This window comes from Petaurus breviceps, unplaced genomic scaffold (genome assembly GCF_028583685.1).
Source record: "Petaurus breviceps papuanus isolate PSGF00001 unplaced genomic scaffold, PetGlider_PUasm1.0 173, whole genome shotgun sequence".
Classification (NCBI taxonomy): domain Eukaryota; kingdom Metazoa; phylum Chordata; class Mammalia; order Diprotodontia; family Petauridae; genus Petaurus; species Petaurus breviceps.
Window position 1 is genome coordinate 11,709,300 of NW_027185759.1, and position 26,180 is coordinate 11,735,479.

The 26,180-nt window shown below is 39.3% G+C and overlaps 1 protein-coding gene across 1 annotated transcript in view; it reads left to right on the forward strand.

The window, feature by feature from the left end:
- LOC138157839 (arylacetamide deacetylase-like) overlaps positions 1-25,927 on the forward strand; it is a 35,740-nt gene extending 9,813 nt beyond the window's left edge. The window contains exons 3-5 of the mRNA XM_069083648.1: positions 7,370-7,439; positions 9,211-9,382; positions 25,328-25,927. Of these exons, the coding sequence (XP_068939749.1) occupies positions 7,370-7,439; positions 9,211-9,382; positions 25,328-25,927 (842 nt within the window). The remainder of the gene's footprint in view (positions 1-7,369; positions 7,440-9,210; positions 9,383-25,327) is intronic.
- The last annotated feature ends 253 nt before the right edge of the window (positions 25,928-26,180 follow it).

Consider the following 26,180-nt stretch of genomic DNA (forward strand, 5'->3'; position numbering starts at 1 on the left):
GGAGGACAGTGGCTGAGGAGGGGGGAGAGGGCAGAGGAAGGGAGGACGGGGCACCAGTAGCTCCTCAGAGCTTCCTGAACTTTGATGGGCTTTAACCACAATGCCATTTTATTAATTTACAAGGTGGAGATAAGCAGTGTTAGTCGATGCTCCCTTCTCATAGGCAGGTACCCTGAGCATATCAAATCACTGATTATGTTTTTTGGGTGAATCCACAATTAGAACAAAGGAATGGACTTTTAGATCTTTAGAAGTAGTTGGTGCCACAGTGCACAGAGCACTGGGCCTGGAGTCAGGAATCCCACCTCTGACACTTACTTGCCCTGTGCCCCTGGACAAGTAACATAAGCTCTATCTGCCTCAGTTTCCTCCACTGTAAAATGGGGCTGATAATTTTTGTAAGGGCTCCACACCTGCTCTGGCACATAGTAGGTATTAGAACAAGCTTTGACAAATGTTTCTTCTCCTCCCTGTTCCCTCCCTTCCTCCTGATTTTAAGGTATATCTGAGATAACTGAGTTTTCTGGGCTGGTGAATTCATTACAATGGGGAATCCCTTTTGTGGAAACATAAATGTGAACCACTCACTCTTCTGGATGTGACTGGAACCTTTTCCCCTGAACAGTGCTGAGAACATAGCAACAGGAGGCAGAGCCAAGAAGGTGGAGTAAAGGCAGGGATTTAGCTGAGCCCTCCCCCGGCCCCTCCAAATACCTTTCAATAATGCCTCTAAACAAATTCTAGAATGACAGAACCCACAAAAGGACAGAGGGAAATGATTTTCCAGCCAAGACAAGGTTGGTGGGAAAGATCTGTTGCACCATGGTAAGAGAGGAGCACAGCTCTCCTCGGGCTGTGCCGCCACGCACTGGGTCCCAGCAAAGCAGGAGCAAGTCTTGGGGCAATTGAATCAGTGGCAGCAGTGGCAGTTTACTGTAAGGGCTAATGGGTCAGAAGCAGATTTACAGGATCCCTTTGTTGGTACCAGAGCCAGGACTGTGCTATTTTGCCTATACCTGGATCTGGGTTGCCGTCTTGGATCTTAGTCGCAGTGTGAGGAGAAGCATCAACAAGGCAGAGATTGTGGCAGCAGGGGAGCAGGGACCCTAGTCGTGTTCCAGGGTTAAAAGAGTACTTACTTGTGTTTGCCCACAAACAGTGTACAATAGAGGAACTAGTAAACCCACCTCTCCCTAGATCATACCACCTTGGAAGAGCCAAAACCCCACAGGTCCCCAGAATTACTTTTGAAAACAGTTGCCCAAAAAGACCTGCAAAACTTGGGACAGGACCCTTTCCACTTGGGAAGCAGAGCTCCATTTTAGCAGAGAGTTAAAAGTCGAGAAATAGGCTGGCAAATGAGGAAACAACAGAAGAAATTCTGACCATAGAAATTTACTCTGGTGTCAAGGAAGACCAAAACACACGCTCAGAAGAACATAACAAACTCAAAATGCCAGCATCAAAAACATCCAATTTAGAATTGGGCAAGTGGAAGCTAATGACTCTATGAGACATCAAGAAACAATTTGAAAAAATCAAAATAGAGAGAAAAGAGTAGAAAATGTGAAATAACTCATTGGAAAAACAACCGATCTGGAAAATAGATACAGGAGTGATAATTTAATCATTATTAGACTGCCTGAAAGTCATGATAAAAAAAAAAAGCCTAGACATTGACTTTCAAGAAATTATCAAGGGAAACTGCCTTGATATTTTTGAATCAGAGGATAAAATAAAAATTGAAAGAATCCAATGATCATCTCCTAAAGGAGATCTCCAAGTGAAAACTCCCAGGAATATTATGGCCATATACCAGACTTTCCAGATCAAGGAGAAAATACTCCAAGCAGCCAAGAAGAAACAATTCAAATACTTGTGGGGCCAGAGTCAGGATAATACAAGGTTTAATAACTTGTAAATTAAGGGATCAGAGGGCTTGGAATATGATATTCCAAAGGGCAAAAGAGCTTGGATTACAACCAAGAATAACCTACCCAGCAAAACTGAATTTAATCTGTCCGGGGAAAATGGGCTATTTGGTGAAACAGAAGACTTTCAAGCATTCCTGATGAAAATACCAGAGCTGAATAGAAAATTTGACTTTCAAATGCAAGATGCAAAAGAAGAATAAAAACATAAACAGGAAAGAGAAATCATAAGGGATTTGATAAGGTTAAACTATTTATATTTCTACATGGGAAAATTGTATTTATGACTCTAAAATCTTTCTCATTATTACAGCATTTAGAAGGAGTATACATAGACAAAAAGCAGGGTGTGAGTTAAATGTAATGGTATTATCATCCAAAAAAGATAAAATTAAAGGATGAGAAAGAAGAATGCACTAGGAGATGGGAAAGGGAGGGGTAGAATACAGTAAGTGATCTAACATAAAAGAGGCCTGAAAGAGAATTTACAGTGTAGGGGAAAGTGAGGTAAGCAGGGAAGTGAGCATGTGAACCTTATTATCATCAGAATTGACTCAAAGAAGGACTATCCACACTTAGTTGGGTGCAGAAATCTATCTTACAATATGAGAAAGTAGGAAGGGAAGGGGATGTGAGAAGGGGGAAGCTGATAGAAGGCAACCTTGAGGTTGGTAAAAATTAAAAGCAGAACACTTTTGAGAATGAACAGGGTGAAAGAAGAGAGTAAGATAAATGGGGAAAACGGAATGGAGGGAAATACATAGTTGGTAATCATTACTGTGATTTTTTTACAGTGAGTTTCTCTGATAAAGACTCCATTTCACAAATATATAGAAAATTGAGTCAATTTTATAGAAATAAGGTCCATTCCTCAATTCACAAATAGTCAGGAACAGGTAGTTTTCAGACAAAGTAATAAAAACTGTCTATAGTCATATAAAAATGCTCTAAATCACTATTGATGACAAGAATGCAAATTAAAACAGCTCTGAGTTCCTACATCATACCTGTCAGACTGGTTAATTTGAGAGAAAAGGAAAATGACAAATGTTGAGGGGATGTGGGAAAATTAAAGCACTAACATATTATTGATGAAGTAGCAAACTAATTCCACCATGCTGGAGAGAAATTTGCAACTATGCCAAAAGGACTATAGAACCATGCATACCCTTTAACCAGGAAATACCACTACTAGATCTGTATCCCAAAGAGATACAGTGAACAAAAAGTAAAAGGACCTATGTTTTAAAAAATATTTATAGCAACTCTTTTAGTGGTGTCAAAGACTTGGATATGGAGGGGATATCCATCAATTGGGAAATGACTGAACATGTTGTATATGACTGTGATAGAATACTATTATTCTTTAAGAAATGATGATCACGGAGCTTTCAGAAAAACCTGAAAAGACTTACACGAACTGATGCAAAGTAAAACAAGCAGAACCACAGAACATTGTACAAAGTAACAGTAATAGTGTATGATAATCTACTATGAAAAACTCAGCAATAAAATGATCCGAAGAACTCTGTAGGACTTATGATCAAAAGTGCTGTCCATCTCCAGGGAAAGAAATGTTAGAACCTGCATGAAGATCAAAGATGCTTCTGATTTACTTTCTTTATATTTGGGGGGGGGGTGTTTGTGTTTTCTTTCACAGAATGATTTACATGGATGTATTTTGCATGACTATACATGTATAACCTATGTTAAATTGCTTGCCTCCTCAACGAAGGAAAAGGGGATGAAGGGAGAGATATGGGACTCAAAATTTAAAAATATATGTATTAAAATTGTTTATACATGTAATTGGGAAAAATTAAAATTTTAATGTGTTTTTAAAAAAGAATATACCAGCAGCTTGCATATATTCTAAGGACATACAAACAGCCTTTGTACGTTCTACAGACATCCCAACAGCATTTATCCATTTTAAGGACACATAATAGCACGTGTCCATTCTGTTGTCTTTGCTCTAGACTCTATACGGATGTACAGTTTTAGAGTCAAAAGTCTTGGCCCAAAGGACTCTCTAACCCTAATATCACAAAGCAGCCCAGCTGTGTTGCCAGTGCATCCCATCACTCTCCATTGAAGTCCCCATACACAAACCAGGCCCATGTTGTAACCCAGCTGTCAGGCATCAACTTACATTAGCAAGGATTCTGTCTGTAAGGTTTGAAAGGACACCTTAGGAGAAGAGAAGAGAGGGCAACAAACTGTAGATCTGTCAGCAGAGGGCCCCAATGCCTCCCAGGGTCACCTAGTGAATCATCCCTAGGTTTGTGGCCTTACCATGAGGGGTCCTTTCAGGCCTAGACCCTCTGTTGATTTTCCCCAAGGATTCACAGAATCTGAGACTTGGAAGGACCCCGGTGGCCATCTAGGCAAATCTCTATATGAACGGAGTCCCCCATGGGCATTTCTGACCTGTGGGTGTCCAGTCTCTGTTTGGAGAACTCCATAGAGGAATCCATCCCCTCCAGAGCAGCCCATTCCTCTAAGATACTTCTCACTAGGAGGATGACTTTTTCCTTACATTGTGCCTAATTTGGCCTATTTGAGGCTTTCACCTATTGCTTTTGGTTCTGCTTTCTCATTAACAATAGCCCTTCAGGTATTTGAATGAGGCTAAACTGTTCTCTCATAAAACTTTGCTTCTCTGGGCCTCCCTTTTCTAAATGTGCAATGGGATGATTGGACTCAAAAACCTGTAGGATTTCACCAAACTCTGAGTCTAGGCTCCCAAGGTGAAGGCCTATGCTTGTATTCAGGAGACTTGGGTTCAAATCCCATTTCAGATATTAGAAGCACTATCATTACAAGCAAGCTTTTTAACCTTTCTGATTCCAAGTTTTCTATTTGTAAAATAGGGACATTAATAATGGTATTATTAGGGGAGGCCAGGTAGCACAGCAAGTAAGAGCACCAGCTCCAGTGTCGGTATGACCTGGAAATAGAATCCCAGGCTCAAACACTTAGCACGCACCCAGAAACATCTGGCCATGTAACCTTGAGCAAGTTACTTAACCCCAATTGCTTAAAAAAAATAGTGGTATTGTTTAGCTCACACAACTTGTAGGAATAAAGTAAGATGTAGACCATAAAGCACTATAGAAATATAAATGATCATACCACTTTAAAAAAAAACAATAGGGAGGAAAAAAAGCAATAAGGAGATATGAATTTGAAAGTTGGTAGGTTCTCCCCATTTGGGTTAGTGGACCTATGATTGTGTTGCTATGGGGAGCCCCAGTGATGAGCCCTTCTCTACCAAAAGAGACTGCTATGTGCTCTGATTTGTGATTTTAAAATCCTAGTATTTCCTGGGAATATTCAGGGGTTAAATTACTTACCCAGGAGCAAGTAGCCAGTGTCAGAAACAAGATTTGAACTCGGGGGGCAGCCAGGTAGCACTGAGAGTAAGAGCACCAGCTCCAGTGTTGGGATGACCTGGAGATCGAATCCCAGGCTCAGACACTTAGCACCCACCCAGAAATAACTGGCCGTGTAACCTTGAGCAAGTTACTTAACCCCAGTTGCTTAGGGGCGGCCAGGTGGCTCAGTGAGTAAGAGCACTGGCCCCAGTGTCAGGATGACCTGGGGATCAAATCCGGACTCAGATACTCAGCACCACACCCAGAAATAACTGGCCGTGTAACCTTGAGCAAGTTACTTAACCCCAATTGCTTAAAAAAAAAAAAAAAGATTTGAACTTGGGTCTTCCTGAGTCTGAGGTCAATTTCCTATGTACTACTAGGCAATCCTGCCTCTAGTTGAGCCTGCATTCTTTTTTCCATTCTCCTATATTCCCATTACATTTTTAAAGCATCCACATATCTAATTTTCAGAAAGCAGGACAAAGGAATGCCTTGTGTCATGTTTAATATAATCTCCCTGAGGGCAGACCATTATGTCTTCAGTAATTTTATTTCACTGGTTGTGTAAGTCAAGGAAGTTACCTTCTCTGAAGAATTCAAGATGACTATCACTCAGAAAGGCACATGGTGGGAAGGAGCTGGCGATAACAAAGGAGGGGTTATAAAGAGGAGCTGAGTAAAGGATGCCATGGAAGAAATGTGGGATGAGAAAATGTGGGCTGGTGCCGTGTGGCAAGGGAAAAGTGCAATGGAGGCCCACTCCTGTCCTCAAGATGCCTTTAGCACATTGATTGCTTCCTGGTGATGAATTTATGAAAGGAGATAGGGAAACGTTTTCTAGGATGACCTTGCGTGGATGGGTGGCAAACAGCATTACTGAATGGGCTATCCATAGCATGGAGATGATGGATCTTCTTTAGTATTTGAGGGTCCCCAGCAGGTGGTACAATACCTTGTTGATGGATACTGCAGTGGTGAGAGTGCTGGTCCTGAGTGAGAAAGACCTGCCTTTTCCTTCAGATGAGTATATGACAGCTAAGCTCAGATATTTGAAGGGATGTCCCATGGGAGGCTGGATTAGCCTTGTTCCACTCAGCCCCAACGGGCAGAGCTAGAAGCAGTGGGCAAAAACCCAAAGGAGAAAATGTGGGTCTGTTGTCAGGACTAAATTTCTTACCAACTAGAGCATTGTAAAAATGGAATGGGCTGCCTGGAGAGGTACTGGGTTCTCCATTTCAAAGACCTTCAGTCAGAGGCTGGAGGATCACTTGTTGGCTGTATTATACTGGTGTCTATTCAGGAATGGGTAGGCCTAGGTTGATGCTGGGGGCCATTCCAACTTGTATTCTGGGACTCTGTTCCCCAAAGTCATTTCCTATCACAGCCATAAGAGTTTCAGAAGCATATATCACTGTCTTCAAAAGGAGAGGCAGAATGGTGTTAAATTTGGTAAAGATTTCATTCAGAAATCTTTTTTACCTATATTTTTAAGCTAAAAGCTTCTTAGAAGAGAAAGATTGATTTGCAGCCTGTTTCCAATGCCCAGGTACCTCATGGGGAGAGGAAATCAATGTTAGTCCTGCCTCTTCCTGAGCCAGAATCCCGTCAGTTCTGTTCCACTCCACATCATAGTGTTGCCTGTGAAGCAAAGGAACATTATTTGTCCATGAAAAGAAAATAGTCTCCCCCATCTCTTCTTATGCATCATAGGGACTCACCATTTTCACCTGCATTTTATCCCTCCTTCACCTCTTTGCAACACTGCTCCAAGTTCAGAAATTCTCCTTCATCAACCCTGTTCCTTTAAAATTTCAGGCAACCATGTGCCTTCTGTGTTGTGGAAAGGGCTTTCTTAACATACATATGCAGGGAGAGCTTGATCTATTTGAATGATGTATCTCATTTTTCTCTCTAGACAGATCAATACTGATAGCCCATATAATTCACTCTGGAGTGATCTATGAATATCAAGAAATAAGTCTGGGATTACTGTGAGAGAAGCAGGCATCTTTTTCTTTGTCAGTTCTAATTAACTTGATCTGATTCCTTGTATTTTAGCTTGGATACCCTATGATAATTTGGGAAGACAGATGGCGGACAAACTCGGTGCTGTGGTCGTATCAACTAAGTAAGAATGATTTGAGTTTTTGGCCAGATCTGCTTGGACAAAGGCTCCATCACCTTCCATGGTTGTGTTTTGTTTTAAATACCTCTCAGCTCCTTCCAAGGTAGCTTGGTGTGTGGACTGGGGTGGGGGTGAGTATCCTTGGAGTCAGGAAGAGGTAGGCATCAGTCACCTACATGGGCAAGTCACATAATGGCCACAGATAAGGACTAGACAGCCAGAGAGGGCCAAGTCACTTGTCAGATGTTCCCATAGGGAAAAGACCCACCAGTTTGAGAAAGATCAGATTAAAGGGCCAAGGACCATCAGTGGCTACTTCTTTAATTCAATCTAATTCAATTTAACTCAACTTTTGATGGCTCAGAGTGTAGGAGGAATATGAGTGAGACCTTCTGCTGTCATTCAAGGAAGAGGGGGAAGGGTCCAGTATGTGTAGGGAGCAGATGAATTCCATGAATTACCAAAAACCCTTTTATCCACCATGACTTGACAGACCTATGAGCTAGGAGGAGACTTCCAATTCATTTGGTAGATGGTTCCAATGACTCCTCAAGGGAGACACTGGGCATAACCCTTCCATTCCTGTGGTTCATTTTCCTCAACTGTGAAATGAGAAAATTGGGCTAGATGGCATTTCTAAGGCCCCTTCCAGTCCTCATGTTCCGTCCACAATCCAGGAGCTGATTTCTGGATGAGAAAGTGGCAACCTGAAACCTGCTGAGATCTGGAATTTCTCTGAGACCTCTGACTAAAATGACTGCCAAACTGAAAAGGCTGAAGTTGCTCTCCTGATGATTAAAGCAAAGGACATTAGTCAAGGATGACAATGGCAAATTTAAACATGAAATCAGCTGGTTCCCTTTTATGTATTAGACACGTCCTTGCAAAGTATTCCAATGTGTGTAGGTCATAGTCCAATTTACTGGCTTTCTATGTTTTCAATGGTAAAAGAAACAAAACCTGACTATTATTTATATGAAAAACTATTTATGGTAAAAAATATGATTTATTTAGAGTTTCTATGAAAATTTTAAATAGAGCTAATCAGTCCCCCCTTCCCCCTCCCCCCAAAGGCTTGTCATCTCAGTCAGGAAATTCTCTTTACCAAAACAGCCCCAGGTCACAGTCAGCATGTGCTAAAGGTGGCTCTTGAACCCAGATCTAATGATTCTTCATCCACTTGACTCTGCTCTTCTCAGAAGCCTTTGATCAGGCTATGGCGGGGTGTAATTATTTACACTTAATACATAATTAAACAGCATCCCCCAATGAATTCATCATCAAGTGTTATTTGAAACCCTAGCCATGTAGTCTGTGTGGTGCCAGCACAATAGGCAGAGGGTGGGATAGAAGAGATGAAGTCAAGGGGACAGACAGATGGGTCAGTGAGAAGGACAAACACCAGCAGTGCAAAAGCGACCATGGAAGCAGCATGGAAAGCATTTCCTCTCTGGTCCATTTCCAAGCAAAATGCCCTGTCACCATCCCACTTGTTACATGACCCTTATTCATAAGCCTGCATGCTCCATGCCCTGAGGTGTCATGATGGGTAATGATTGCAAGAACTCAGCTTTTCAAGGTTATATGTCAATATTCACTCTGAAAACAAAGTTTTTTTCTTTTACAAATGATTAAAAAGACCATTTAAAATCCACATATACATAATGTTGTTTATAAGTAAAGAAAATATGAAATCCCTCATAGCATATGCCTTTAGTATTTATCTAGAGCTCATCATATTATTCAATACATATTTTCTTTTTTCTCTAAAAAGCTACAGACTCTCACCCCAGTATCACTTTCCAACTCAATTTGAAGATGTATATGATGCCTTAAGGTGGTTCTTGAGGAAGGAAGTCCTTGCAGAGTTTGGTGTGGACCCCGCACGCATCTGTATTGCTGGAGACAGTGCTGGTGGGAATCTGGCTGCAGCTGCCACTCAGAAGGTAGTAGATAAATATTTGCATGTTTTTTTAATTGAATGTTCTTTTCAAAGCCACGTTTGTGTCACAAATTTTTAAAAATGAAAATGTAAGTAGTGATTATTTTGTCTTGAGAATGTTATAGGAATGGTCAGGTAGAATGAATTCATTATTATTGTTATTATCATTATTATTACAAATGTATTCCTTCCTCCTGTTAGACTGATTTCTTTTCTTACTACAATGATAAGGCAGTGTCCTGGAGGGCAGTGGTTTCACAATGCTCTACCCACAAAGCATAAAAGGAATGAACTTTCAAGTCAGTGGCACAACCAAATGGTTGATAAAAAGAATTCCTCATTACATTTGAAGCCCCAGACTTTAACCTTTCCATCCCTAAAGATATGAAACCTGATGGAACCAGATCAGTGACTTCTCAAGACTGTGTTATATTTCTCTTTCTGCTAGAGGTTCTCACTATGAGTGTGGCCAAGTGAAAGCTGATTCTCCTCTTTAATCACTTGAAGAGTCACAGAAATGTTGTTCCATACCTTATTAAAAATGATGAATTGCAACATTTAATGAGGACAGGGAATATTCAAGAAGGAACTCAGAAAGATTAATATTCTAAGGAGGCACAGGGGAGCCATAATCAAGGTCACGTGGTTGGCAAACAGATATGACAGAAAAGAATGGAAACACAATGGAACTCTAAGCAATGGGCATTCTAAGGAAGAAGCAGTACTTCTGCTCCATGATAAAAATGAGGATCCAGAAGCTGCAACAAGATGAAGGGAAACCCACCTTTGAACCCAAGCATGGGAGACATTGTGGTGGTGGGTGATTCCACTCTATAGTGTCATAGGACCTTGGTTCAAAGTGAACTCTGATGTATGCAACCTGTGTGACCATCATGATTCACTATAACATCATGGGCCTTGATTTCCTTATATATCTGATATATTTTTAGCTTTATATTTATGAATTTGTGGGTTAATTTTAAAAGTTGGAGTCAAGATCGAAATATTACAATGTAAACAAGTGTTTTATGAGCCTAGCACAGGCTTGAATGTCTGCAGGGAACTGATTCCCTAGATATTCATGGATAAACACTCTCTTCTTACTTCTACTTATTGGATTCCACTTAAGTACTGCACACTTTTTCCTATATCAGCATTCTTTGCATCCCATGGTATATTGCTAGCAGGAGCAGCTTTCCAGAGGACTGCTGCTGTGAACAGCTTTTCAAGGTTCTGATTACACAGTATAGTGAATTCTCTATTTATTCAGTAGCAAACTAAGACAAAACATTCACAGAAATCAAGGTACAGCATTCAGAATGTTATGGCATAACAACTTATCACTAAACTGGTCACATAGTTTTCACCAAAGTGGTCACATAGTTTTAAGTAAAGTACATTCATTTTGTATCTCAGTCCCTTAGGAAGTCCTAAATTCAATCATCCTTAAAGAGGAATACAAAGTACAAAAGTCAAAGTTCTCCACCCCTAGGTCACAGTAAATCATAATCTCAGTCAGCACACAGTATCAAAGTAAAGTCTTCTTTCATCTTGACTCAAGGCTGGTTCTCAGCTTCCATGGCTCCTCTTCCATGGTCCCAGCTCCAGCTGTTACCTGGACTCAAAGGCAGGCAGCCCCCAGTTCCTTGTCCAGCACCTTGTCCATTTCTTCATCCAGTTACCATTCCATATTAATATTCACAGTGTCCGGTTTACCTCAAGTCCTTCACAGTTCATGTTTCTGGGAAGACAAAGCTTAACAGAGCCAAAATAATTTCATACACATCGCCAGCACCATCATCAATTCACTGTCTGCCTGTGAAATCAAGTCAGAACCACCAAATAAGGTCTGAGAACTCAACACAGATTATCAACATAGAAATCAACACAGACCCACCAACAAGGTCCAAGAGGTCAGCACAAATCATCAGTAAAGTCCCAGGACCTCCAAAACCCTCCTCCATGACTTCTGTAAACAGAAAACCAGAAAATCCTCTTTCAGGGCTTCCAGTAAAGTCCCAGGGCTTCTGTACAAAGTATCACAAACAAACATCAACACAGACAGAACAGACAAACAGAGTACAAGGATACCACAAGTTTTCTCCTTCTTGACTCTGTCATCACAGGAGTCCTCTTCTCAGTTCTAACTCTCCAGCCTGGGTATACGCTTATATATGGTCACTAGCTCCTCTCCTTACTGTTTCAGGAGTTCACGAGTTCTAGGATGCACAAGTTGTGGGGATCACACATTCTGTTTCTTAACAGACTTGATAGAAGGCTAAAAAGAAATTTGAATTGAAACAAGGTGTGAAGTACTTCTGTGTTTGCCATTACACTCCTTAATAATGTTTGATGAACTCAGTTCAGTTAATCTTTCCATGACAGTCATAGTTTGCCTTGGATGCGAAACCTGTGTTTGTTACACTTGTCACAAGGAGACTCTCTGTGCTCACCCTGCACATTGTCCTTGAGGGGACCTCCTTAAAATCAGCCACATGATTCCTGGGAGAAGGAGACCACTATACACAGAGGGATAGACAGACAGAGACAGAGAAACAGAGAGATAGAGGCAAAGATAGAGATGGGTACTTCTCTTCAGCCCTGTGTGACAGGAACATAATCAGCCACTTTCATGTTTCTTCTGTTTAGCTTTTAAAGGAGAATAACAGGGGGGAAAAAAGAAAAAAGAAACATTATTAAGAGAGTATTGAGGGACTGAGACAAGATGGTGGAGAGAAGCCAGGAAGTTGACTGAGTTCTCCCCAGTTGCAGAAACAATGCTAAACCAGATTCTAAAATTTTTTGGAGTGACAGAATCCACAAGAAGAGATGAAGTGAAACAAGTTTCCTGTCCAAGATAACTTAGAAGGACTTCAGGAAAGGAATGTCTCACTTGGGTAAGATGAGCACAACTCAGCACAGGCAGTGTCTGAACAAATCAGCAGGAAGCTCTTAGTCATGTCATACATCAGCACCTAAGGCCTAGGTTTTCTGGCTCAGCAGGCCAGTGACACAGTAGGCCACCTTAGAGGCCTCCAATCCCCTACAGAAGGCAAACTGCCAGCCCTGGAATTTAGGGCACAACAGGTAGACCAGGCCACCCTAGCACAGTGGGCAAGCCATCAACCCCAGAGGCTCTGGTGCAGATAGTCAGTGACCAGACCCCTGGGCCCCAATGCAAGAAGTTTGGGACAGTGTCATCTATATCCCAGGAGCACAGATAAATTTTTTTTAATTGGCCAAAAAACAAGCCTAGCCAATAGAAAACTACTATGGCAGTAGGAAAGAGCAAAACACAAACTCAGAAGAGGACAATAATGTCAAAGTGCCTTCATGCAAAGCTTCAAAGGGGGAGGATGATTGGTCTCAAGCCCGAAATTCCTCTTGGAAGAGCTCAAAAAAGATTCCTAATTATATATATTTTAATCTCTAAATCAAGTAAGAGAGGTAAAAGAAAAACTGAGAAGAGAAATTAGAGTTATGCTAGAGAATTATGAAAAAAGAGTCGACAGCTTGGAAAAGAAACAACAAAAACTGACTAAAGAAACCAATTCCTTAAAAAAATAAAATTGACCAAATGGCAAAAAAATGCAAAAATCACTGAAGAAAACAACTCCTTTGGGCAGTTAGGTGGTGCAGTGAATAGACTAGCAGCCCTGGAGTCAGGATGACCTGACTTCACATTTGGCCTCAGACATTGAACACTTAGTATCTGTGTGATCTTGGACAAGTCACTTAACCCCAACTTCCCTTCTTTACCCTCTCAAAAAAGACAAAAGTAAAATAAAAAAAGAAAACAACTCTTTGAAAAGTAGAATTGGTTAAATGGAAAAGGAGGTACAAAAGCTCATTGAAGAAAATAGTTCCTTAAAAATTAGAATTGGACAAGTGGAATATATGTGATATCAGGAATCATTCAAACAAAATCAAAAGAATGAAAAAATAGAAAAATGTAAAATACCTCATTGGAAAAAGAGCTGACCTGGAAAATAGATCTTGGAGAGATTATTTAAGAATTATTGGACTACCTGGAAGCCATGATTAAAAAAAGAGCCTGGAGAGTATCTTGCAAGAAATAATCAAGCACAACTGCCCTGATATTCTAGAACCAGAGGATAAACTAGTCATTGAAAGAATCCCCCAATCACTTCCTGAGAGATCCCAAAATGCAAATTCCAAGGATTATTGTAGCCAAATTCAAGAATTATCAGGAAAATGCGAAAATATTATAAGCAGCCAGAAAGAAACAATTTAAATATTGTGGACCCACAGTCAGGATTACACAGAATTTAGCAGATTCTACATTAAAGGATTAGAGGGCTTAGAATATGATATTCCAGAAGGTAAAGGAGCTTGAATTACAATCACAAGTCAATTACCCAACAAAACTGAGCATATTCTTTCAGAGGAAAAGTTGGGATATTTAATGAAATAGGCAACTTTCAAAGCTTCCTTAATAAAAGACCAGAGCTGAACAGAATATTTGATATTCATATACAAGACTCAGGAGATGCATAAAGAGGGAAGTAGCAAAGAAAATAGCAACAACAGCAACAACATGGTTGGTATTCAATAGAGTTAAACAGTTTACATCTCTACATGGGAAGATTTTGCTTGTGACTTTTAAAAACCGTATCTCTGTTAGGGCAGTTAGAAGTAGTATACATAGACAAAGGGTGTGGGTATAAATTAAATTTGATGTGATGATATTAAAAAGAAAAGGGAGAAGAGAAAAGGGGGAGGCAGAATTGGGTAAATTGTATCACATTAAAAAGGCATGAAAGACCTATTACAGTAGAGAGAAAGAAGGCAGGGGGTGAGCATTGTTTGACCTTATCTCATTGGATTAGGTTCAAAGAGGGAATAACATACAGACTCAATTGGATAGGGAAATCTATCTTACTCTATAGGGAAGTAGGAGGGGAAAAGGACAAGAAAATGCAGGGGGGGATGATAGAAGGGAGGGCAAATTAAGGGATGTGGTGGTCAGAAGCAAAACGCTGGTGAGTCCGGACAAAGTAAAAGGAGAGGGAAAAGTATAAACAGGAGGGAGGGAAACACACAGTTAGTAATCATAACTGTGAATGTGAATGGGGACAAACTCTCTCACTAAATGAAAGCGAACAGCAGAGTGGACTGAAAAACAGAATCCTACAATATGTTGTTTACAAGTAACATGTCTGAAGCTGAGACATGCCCTTGCCCCCCTCATTACTCTCTCCCCACCCCCCAAAGTAAAGGTAAAAGTCTAGAGCAGAATCTATTATGTTCAGCTGAGGTAAACCAAAAAAATGAGCAGCAGTCATGATCTGACACAAAACAAAAGGAAAAATAGATCCAATTGGTGCAGCTAGGTGGCACAATGAATAGAGCACAAGCCCTGGAGTCAGGAGGACCTGAGTTCAAATTCAGCCTCAGACACTTAACACAAAAACTAGCCATGTGACCTTAGGCAAGTCACTTAACCCCAATTGCCCTCCAAAAACCAAAAAAAAAAAGATCCAATGATCTAATTAAAAGAGACATGAAAGGAAACTACATCTTGCTAACAGGTACCCTAGCCAATGAATTAATATCAATACTAAACATATATGCAGCAAGATATATAGCATTCGCATTGGTAGAGGAAAAGGTAAATGAGTTAGAGGAATAAATAAACAGCAAAACTGTACTACTGAGGGACTTCAATCTCTTTCCTCCTCCCTGCTCAGAACTAGATAAATCTAACCAAAAAATAAACAAGAATTTAAGGAACAGAATAGAATTTTAGAAAAGTTACATATCATAGACTTTTGAAGAAAATTGAATGGGGATAGAAAGGGATATACCTTTTTGTCAGTGGTACATGGCACCTGCATAAAAATTAACCATGTATTAGTCTTAAAACTTTACAGTCAAATGCAGAAAGGTAGAAATGTTGAATGCAACATTTTCAGATCATGATACAATACAAATTACTTGTAATAAAGGACCACAGAAAGACAGATTTAAAAGTAATTGAAAATTACTAAATTATCTAATCCTGAAGAATGAATGGGTCACACAAGAAACCATAGAAAAAATGAATAATTTCATCAAATAGAATATCAGCAATAAGACAACATACAAAAACTTATGGAATGAAGCCATACAAAGTGTTTATGGCAAATATTATACCTTTAAACACTTATGTGAATAAAATAAAGAAAGAACGGATCAATGAATTGGGTGTGCAATTTAAAACAATAGGAAAAGAACAAATTAAAAGTCCCTAATTAAATACCAAATTACAAATTCTGCAAAATCTAAGGACAGATTAATAGAATTGAAAGTAAGAAAACCATTTTATTAATAAATAAAACTATAAGTTGTGTTTATGAAAAAAATATAATAGATAAACCTATTGTTCATTTGATTAAAAAAAGATGAAAACCACATTACCACTATCAAAAATGAAAAGCCTGAATTTGCCACCAATGAAGAGGAAATTAAAGCAATAATTAAGTGTATTTTGGCCAACTGTGCCCAAAAAATCTGACAATTAAAGTAAACTAGATGAATGTTTACAAAAATAAAAAATTGCCCAGAATAAGAGAAGAAAAAGGAAATATTTAAATAGTGCCATTTTAGAAAAAGAAATTGAACAGGTCTAAGTAAAAACCTCCAGGACCGTGTGGATTTACAAGTGACTTCTATCAAACATTTAAAGTACAATTAATTCTAATGTTATATAAACTATTTGGAAAAATAGGCAAAGAAGTAGCTCGACAAAATTCATTTTATGGTACAAATATGGTGCTGATATCTAAACCAGGAACAGCCAAAACAGAGAAAAAATTATAGACCAATTCCTTGAATGAATATTGATGAAAATTTTTTAAATAAAATATTAGCAAAGAGGTTACAGCAATTTATCATGAGGATAACACACCATAACCAAGTGGAATTTATACCAGGAATGAAGGTCTGGTTCAATATTAGGAAGACTATTAGCATGACCATATCAATAACAAAACCAACAGAAATCTTGATTGTCTTAATAAATTCAGAAAATAAAACTTTTGACAAAAAGTAGCATTCATTCTTACTAAAAATACTAGAGAGCATATGAAAAAAATGAAGTTTTTCTTAAAATGATAAGTAGTATCTATCTAAATTACTAAATAAAACTAGATGAAATTTCTAGCATTATCTGTGATGGTGAGAAGTTAGAAGTTTCCCAAGAAGATCAAGGATGAAACATGGGTGCCCATTATCACCATTATCATTCAGTATTGTACTAGAAATGTTAATGTTAGCAATAAGAGAAGAAAAATAATTTGAAGGAATTAGACTGGACTAAAGTTATCACTCTTGGCAGAAGATAGGATGGTCTATTTAAAGGATCCTAGAGAATCAACTGAAAAAACTATTTGAAATAATTAACAACTTTAGGAAAGTTGCAGGACTTAAAAAATAAATCCATACAAATCATTAGACCTTCTAGATATTACCAACAAAGCCCAACAGCAAGAAATAGAAAGAAAAATTGCACTAAAAATGACTACAGAGACAATATAAAATATCTTGGAGTCTACCTGCCAAGAGAAACCCAGGAATGATATAAACACAAATACAAAACACTTTTTCCACAAATAAATTCAGATCTAAATAATTGGGAAAATATCAATTGCTTATGGGTAGGCTAAGATAATATAATAAAAATGACAATTCTATCTGAATTAATTTACCCATTCAATGTCATATCAATCAAACTAACAAAAAATATTTTACAGAGCCAGAAAAAAACAATAACAAAGTTCATCTGGAAAAATAAAAGGTCAAGAATACCAAGGGAATTAGTGGAAAAAAGTGCAAAGGTGGCATAGCTGTACCAGATCTAAAACTGTATTATAAAGCATCAGTCATCAAAAGTATTTGGTACTGGCTAAGAGATGGAGTGGTGGATCAGTGAAAGAGAGTACCCAAAGACTCTAACTTTTGGGATAAGAACTCAATATTTGACAAAAACTGTTGGGGAAAACTGGAAAATAGTATGGCAGGAATTAGGCATAGACCAACATCTCACACGATCTACCAAGGTAACATCAAAGTGGTACCATGATTTAGACATAATGGGTGACACCAAAAGCAATTTAGGAGAGCAAGGAATACTTTACCTGTTAAATCCATGGAGAAAGGAAGAATTTATGGCTAAATAAGCGATAGAGAGCATTATGGAATGCAAAATAGATAATTTTTATTATATTAAATTTTAAAAGTTTTGCAGAAACAAAACCAATGCAACCAAGATTTGAAGGCAAGTAGAAGATGGGAAGCAACTATTACAATCTTAAGTCCATCCTTAATTTCTCTCTAGAATTCCAGGTATTTCCCCTCACTGACTGATGGGTGACTTCTCAATACTTCAATGTGTCCAGAGCTGAACCCTTATCTTCCTCTCTAAAATTGTCCCTTTCTATAACTGAGTCAGCTCTGACACTTTGTCCATGTTGAGCTCTCACAATAAATCAGTTACTGTGTCTTGCCAATTCTTCTTCCATAGTATGTCTCACATGTCTTCTTTTCTCCACCCCCATAGCCACCAACCAATGGCTCAGGCACTCATAAATTCTCACCTGAGCTGCTGTCATGGCCTCCTAAATAGCTACTCTCCTTTCAGTTCCTTCCCCTCTTCAATTCACTCTCTACAGAGCTGACAAAAATTATCTTCTGAAGAACCACATCAGACAATGTCACTCCTCTGCTCAAAATCCTTCATTGGTTCCCTAGTACCTAAAGGACAAACTAGCTCAACATGATCTTCAATGCTTTCTGTCATCTGACTCTGGCTTCTCCTTCCCACTGTCTGTGCTTCAGTCCCAAAGACATTTGGCTCATTGCTCTCCTTGTGAGATCCCCACTTCCATGTTGTGCCCAAGGGCCTTCCCAGAGCATACAATATGCTCTCCCCTCATCTTCAGCTGTCTGCCTCCTTGTCGTCCCTCTTGGTTTAGTTTCATTTCAACTCCATGAAGCCTTCTCTAAACCCCATAATTCCTAGAGTGTTTTCACTGCCCACATCACCTTACCTGTCACTGTTTTTCTCTTCTTCCTCCAAAGAGAATGTAGGCTTGGTGAGGGCAGAGATGGGACTTGAGTTCAAATTTTGATTTTCCTACCATTCAGTGACTCTTACCTTGAACAAATTACTTGGTTTTCTGAGCCACAGTTTTGCCATCTATAAAAAGCAGAGACTGGATTAGCAGACACCTAAAGGCTCTTCTGGTGGCATATTGATGAAGTTGTGATTACCTCATCTCTGAAGTTTCTTCCAGCTCCCCATCACATTCACTCATGACTCAAACTCAGCACATCTCACTCCAAGCCCAGGAGCTTCTTCACTGTGTTCCACTGGCACTCCCTAGAGAGCATGTGCTTGGCACAGGTAAGCCACTCAGAAGCAAATTCAGCATATGAGGAAAAGATAGGATCAGAAAATTTGTTGCTGAATCATTTCTCTTTTCAATGTGCTTTGGCAATCAAGGAGAGGGCATGTGATGCTTTCATTGAACTCTTTCCCTGCTCAGAAGACAACTGGGTACCATACTGTAGCAAGGACACAGATAAGGAGAACAGCATCCCAAGGAGGGTAATCAGGATACTGAAAGGCCATTCACCCTTCTTCCTTTGGGAATCACTTGGAAGAAGACATTGGGAAGAGTGACTTAATGAGCACAAGCAAAGTATGATAGTGTTTTCAATAATTTGTCCATGGTTGTTCCATGAAGAGGCAATATACTCATAGCATTTGGCCTCAGGAGGCAGAACTAGAAGCAACGTGAAAGCTTCAGAACCTAGTTTAGGCTTAAAAAGCTTCCTATTAATTGGAACTATGTAAAGGTGTAATGAAGGGGCCGAACCAAGATGGCAGAGTAAAAGCAGGAACTTGCATGGGCTCCTGCCCCAACCACCTCCAATACCTGTAAAATATGACTCTAAACAAATTTAGAGCTACAAAACTCATAAAATGACAGAGAGAAACAAATCTTCCACTAAAAGAAGCCTGGAAGGCTGACAGGAAGGGTCTATCACACTGGGCTTGGAGCCAAGCACAATCCATCATGACCTGCATGGGTCCAGACCTGGGTGGCCCCGACCAGCAGCACTGACTAGCTAAAGCAGACTTCAGGAGAGTGAATCACCAGCAGATGTAGTGGTTTCCAGATTTCTAAACCCATAAATACCAAAGAGAAAGTAAAAGGTTAGCAGGGAACACTGTTGGAACTGGGTAGAGAAGAGCACAGTCAGGACCCTGCCCCCAGGGTGAGAGGTGGCAGAAGCATGGTGGCTGCAGCTGCTGCTAAATGGCTGCCTGGCCATTTAGCTCCTGGCCTGCAGATCATAGGTAGATCAAGTAACAATTCAGAGGGTAATTGCTCTTGCTTTGACCTCCTTAGATCTGGGTTGCAGTCTTGGGTGGTGGTCCTGGGGTGTGTGGCCAGTGTGCAAGAGCTTGTTGTGGCTATAGAGAGGGCACTCTCCTCATAACTCTGGCAGCTGTGAAAACCCCAGCAATTTGGGACACACCTCTCTCCACTCTGGAAGCAGAGTTCTACTGTGGCAAAGAGCTCAAAGGTCAATAATTGTCTGGCAAGATGAGCAAGCAGAGGAATCTCAATCAGATTATAGAATCCTTTTTGGGGACAAAAAGGACGAAACATGAAGCCTGAAGAAGACAACAAAGTCAAAAATCCTGCATCAAAAGCTTCCAAGAAAAATAAGAACTGATTACAGGCCATGGAGGAGCTCAAGAAGGATTTTAAAAATCAAGAGAAGTAGAGGAAAAATTGGGAAGATAAATGAAAATGTTGAAAGAAAATCATGAAAAGTGAGTCAACAGCCTGCTAAAGGAGATCCCAAGAAATACTGAAGAAAATAACACCTTAAAAAATAGACTAACTCAAATGGCAAAAGAGGCCCAAAAAGCCAATGAGGAGAAGAATGCCTTAAAAAGGCAAAGTGGCCAGGTGGAAAAGTAATTTCAAAAATACACTGAAGAGAATAATTCCTTCAAAAGTAGACTGGAGCAAATGGAAGCTAATGACTTTATGAGAAATCAAGATACTTTAAAAGAGATACAAACTATTGAAAAAATAGAAGGCAATGTGAATTATCTCATTGGAAAAACCACTGACCTGGAAAATATATCCAGGAGAGATAATTAGAAACTATTGGACTATCTGAAAGCCATGATCAAAAAAAAGAGTTGAGAAATCATCCTTCAAGAAATTCTCGGGGTGGCCAGGTAGCACAGCGAGTAAGAGCACCGGCTCCAGTGTTGAGAAGACCTGGACATCGAATCCTGGGCTCAGACACTTAGCACCCACCCAGAAACACCTGGCCATGTAACCTTGAGCAAGTTACTTAACCCCAATTGCTTAGGGGCGGCCAGGTGGCTCAGCGAGTAAGAGCATCGGCTCCAGTGTCAGGATGACCTGGAGATCGAATTCCGGGCTCAGATACTTAGCACCACATCCAGAAATAACTGGCTGTGTAACCTTGAGCAAGTTACTTAACCCTGGTTGCTTTAAAAAAAATTCTCAAAAAAAATTGTCCTGATATTCTAGAAACAGAGGGCAAAATAGAAATTTAAAGAATTCACCATTCACCTCTTGAAAAAGATCCCAAAAAGAAAACTCCTAGGAACATCATATCCAAATTCCAGAGTTCCCATGTCAAGGAGAAAATATTACAAGCTGCCAGAAGAAACAATTTGAGTATTGTGGAAACACAATTAGGATAACACAAGATCTAGTAGCATCTACTATTAAGGAATTGAAGGCCTTGGAATATGATATTGTGGAGATCAAAGGAGCTAGGATTAAAGCAAGAATCACCTACCCAGAAAAACTGAGTATAATGTTTCAGGGGAAAATATGATCTTTCAATGAAATAGAGGATTTTCAAGCATTCTTGATGAAAAAACCAGAGCTGAACAGAAAATATGACTTTCAAATACAAGAAGCATGAGAAGGTAAAGAGGAAAAAGAAATCATAAGGAACATATTAAAGTTGAACTATTTACATTCCTATATGGAAAAATGATAATTTTAACTCATGAGACTTCTCTCAGCATGAGGATAGTTGAAGGGAATATATATGTATATATATATATATGTATGCATAAATATATGTATGTATAGGAGGGTGTATATGTGTATAAATATGTATGTGAGCATGCACATATGTGTGTACAAATTTGCAAGTTTACATAGAGGGTACAGGATTAATTGAATAGGAAGGGATGATATCTAAAAAATAAAATTAAGATGTGAGAGAGGAATATATAGGGAGAAGGAGAAAGGGAGAGATAGAATAGGGTATATTTTCTCATATAAAAGAGGGAAGAGAAAATTGTTACAATGGAGGGGAAGAACAGGAAGGTGAAAGGGAATGGGTCAACTTTACTCTCATTGAATTTGGCTTAAGGAGGGAATAACATACACACCCAATTGGGTAGCTTACCATACAGGAAAGTAGGGGGAAGGGGATATGAGGGGGAATGATAGAAGGGAGGGCAGATTGAGGGAAAGGATAATTAGAAGCAAACACTTTTGAAAAGGGACAGGATCTGGGGCAGCTAGGTGGTGCAGTGAGTAAAGTGCTGGCCCCGAAGTCAGGAGGAATGAATGTTGAAAACTAAAAATAAATAAATAAAAGATTTTAAAAAATAAAGGTGGAGGACCTTTTCAAGAGGCTGGAGGACCACTCATTGGAGATAGCCTTGAGTGTATTGTTGTCCTGGGGTAGGCTGGGCTAGATAAGATTCTGTGATTTTAAATATCCTTTACCTGGATTTGTTCTCAAAACCCACTGTCCTGATTAGTGTCAGTCTGGTGACGGAAGACTATTAAGGGAACAAGATCAAATCAGAAGACCCCAAAATAAATCCTCTACTCTGATAGATCTTAATCTCTGTGATTCTTGGCAAGTCTCAACCAAGGCTTTTGCTTCCTCACTTGTAAAAGAAGGATGTCAAACTAGATGACCTCCAAGGTCCTTTCCAGCTTGACAATTTCTTGCCACTTTCCTTTACCACACTCAAAGCAAAACACATTGCCACACTGGTGACATCCAAAACAATTGTCTCATTCTGCACTGAGTCCTTCCACTCTCTGTCAGGAGGCAAATAGCATGTTTTGTTATTCATCATCAGCATCTTAGCTGGTCTTTATGCCGATAAGTTTACCATAGTAGCATTCTGTTATATTTATATGAAATAACTTGTTCTATTGCCAATTTATGGGCATCCTCCCAGATTCTTGTCTTTTGTTACCTCAAAGAGAGTTAGGAATATTTTCATACATTCTTAGATTTTGTTTGACTGAGGGCTAATTGCTTTCTAAATCATGTTGTGTGGTCATTTCTAACTCTTTGTGACCCCCATAGAATACAGGTCATCATAGAAGTCCTTCTATTAACCCTGATGATGATATGGACCTGGGGTGGGGGGAAGGGAACACATCTATCATTTCCCCATATGTGAATGTAAGCACTTTGTCCTTCTATGGTCTTTTTACATTGTTCATTCATGTTTACCTTTTTATATTTTTGTTCCTGTGTTTGAATTTCAAAGTTTTTCTGCAGCTCTCAGTAAGAATACTTAGAAAGTCTTTAGAACAAGAACATTCTTTATTTTATTTTTAAATGGATTTGTTTATTTTCTTTTAGTTTACAACATTCAGTTCCACAGTCCCTTGAGTTTCAAATTTTCTCTCCTGCCTTCTCCTCCAGTATCCATCCTATCATGGCTACATGTATTTGAATATAGGATCTACAAATATCTTCACATTAATCATTACTCATGTTGTAAAGAAGGATTAAAATTGATGGAATGATTAGTGGGAAAGAGGAAACAAAACAAAATAAGAAAAAGAAACGCAACAAGTAGTTTGTTTCAATCTGCATTCAGATTCCACGGCTCTTTCTCTGAATGGATATCTCTTTCAATCATGAGTCTTTTGGAGTTGTCTTATATCTCTGCATTGTGAGAGGAGCCCAGTCTATTGAAGTTAGTCACCACACGTACATTGTGTCTGTGATTGTGTACAGATTTCTCCTGGTTATGCTCTTCTCTCTCAGCATCAGTTTATATAAATCTCTCCAGGTTATTATGAAGTCCGTCTCCTCCTCATTTCTTATAGTACAACAGTATTCCATTACATTCATATATCACAATATGCTCAGCCACTCCCCAATTGATGGGCATCCCCTTGATTTTCAATTCTTTGCCACCACAAAAAGAGCCACTATAAATATTTTTGTACATAGTGGTCCTCCTCCCACTTCTCTGATCTCTTTAGGATATAACCCTAGAAGTGGTATTGCTGGATCTAAGGGTATGCACATATTTATAGCCCTTTTGGCATAGTTCTAGATTGCTCTCCAGAATGGTTGGTTTAGTTCACAACTCCACCAACAATGCATTAGTGTTTCAATTTTTACACATCCTCTCCAGCATTTATCATTTTCCTGTTTTGTCATCTTGTCTAATCTGGATGGTGATATGTGGTACTTGATTTGCATTTCTCTAATCAGTATTGATTTAGGACATTTTTACATGCTTATGGATATATTTAATTTCATCTTCGGAAAACTGCCTGTTCATATCCTTTGACCGTTTGTCAACTGGGGAGTGGGAACTAGAACATTCTTAAAGATCTATTCCCCATCCTCCACCCCTACCCCTGGGTAGCATCATACTCAGTTTTGGTAGGTAAGTTGTTGTTGGCTGTCAGCCTATATCCTTTGCCTTCTGGAATATATATATATATATTCCAAGTTCTCTGGTCCTTTACACTGGTGGGTGTTAAATCATGTGTGATGCTGACTATGACTCTTCAGTACTTGGATTTTTTCTTTGTGGCAGCTTGCCGTATTTTTTCTTTAACTTCAAAACTCTGGATATTGATAGTGATATTTCTGGGACTTTTCATATTGGGGTTTCTTTTGGGAGGTAAACTGTAGATTCTTTCAATTTCCACTTTGCCCTCTGGTTCTAAAATATCCAGACAGTTTTTCTTTTGAACATTCCTTGAAATATGATGTCTAAGCTGTATTTTTGATTGTGGCATGCAGATAGTCTAGTGATTCTTTAATTCTTTCTCCTTGATCAATTATTTTTGTCACAAGATACTTTATCCTTTTTTTCAGCCTTTTGGCTTAATTTTTTTTCCTTTAAAAGTCATTGGCTTTTATTTGGTTTATTTGAATTTTCAAGGAGTTTGTTACTTGGGCAAAGTTTTGTATCTCTTTTTCCAAGCTGCTAACTTCTTGCTGTTTTCTTTATAGCTCTCATTTTTTTTCTTCCAATTTTTCTCAAGAAATTTTATTTCATTTATTAAAAAAAAACTTTTACTCCATCTCTTCTAGGAATTCTAGTTGTGTTTTTGTCTGAGGTTTTGCTTGTAGATGTTTTCTGCTCATTCTCTTCTACAAGCAAAGCCTCAGACAAAAATACAGCAAAAATTCTAAAATGCCTCTTCTAAGGCATTGTACTAGGTTAGCTATTCCTAAAAAGACAAACATCTTAAAAGGTTCTGGCCTCAAAGAGCTTACATTCAACACTGAGAGAAACAAATGAGAGCTACACAGGTAAATACAAAGAGTATGAAAAATGATTCAATATAATTGCAAGAAAGATAAAATATTTATTGGGGAAGGGTCTATAGCAGTACCTTGAAGGAAGCTAGAATTTCCAAGAAGTAGAGGTGAAGAAGAGTGTCTTGCAGACATCCCCTTTGGGATGTTGAGGACTGTCTATGCCAAGGCTTGGTGGTAAGAGATGGAATATTATAACCATGACCAAGTTGCTTTTATTCCTTGGTCTCAGTGTCTCTCTCTGTTAATTGATAGGGTTGTAATGACTTCTAAGGTCCTGTATACTATGAATTCTAATTAAGCAAGGTATTATCTCTTGCTTTCTCAGATTCTAGATGACCCAGAAGTCAAGATAAAAGTCAAGATTCAATCGTTACTTTATCCTGCTCTTCAGGCTCTTGATATGGATTTACCATCATACCGAGAAAATGCCCATATGGCCATCCTGCCAAAATATGAAATGGTTGTGTTTTGGAGTATGTATTTCACTTCAGACAAGGCACTGGAGGAAGCCATGCTTGCTAACCAACATACCCCTGTGGAATCAAGCCATCTCTTCCAGTTTGTCAACTGGAGTACCCTGCTTCCTGAGAGGTTTCAAAAAGGCCATCTTTATACCAACCCAATTCATGGACATTCTGACCTCACAAAAAAGTACCCTGGATTTCTAGATGTCAGAGCATCCCCCTTATTAGCTGATGATTCTAAGTTACAGGCTTTACCCTTGACCCATATCCTCACCTGTCAGTATGATGTCTTAAGAGATGATGGGCTCATGTATGTCTCCCGCCTTAGGGCTGCAGGGGTCCAGGTAGTCCATGAACATGTGGAAGATTGGTTACATGGAGTCCTATCATTCAATAGGTTTCTTAGAGCAGGTGATAGGGAAGTCAACAAGTATCTGAAGTGGCTAGGGGAGAATCTCTAATGATAATTCAGCTATTCCATTCCACCAAGGGTCTGTCTCTTGTGTGTGCAAGTGATAGTATTGGTTGCTGGCAGGGGTGGGTTGGGTTGAGAATGGTGGTTATTAATTGGACTAAGATGTGGTTCTGATTGCACTGTGTTGAGGGCCAATGTGAGCCAGTCCAGTAATGGTTAGAGTCTGGACCAGTATTCCCCTGAACCCCACTTCCCACGTGTGCTAATTATGGCTCAAGTTGTTGGCTCACCATCTTTCT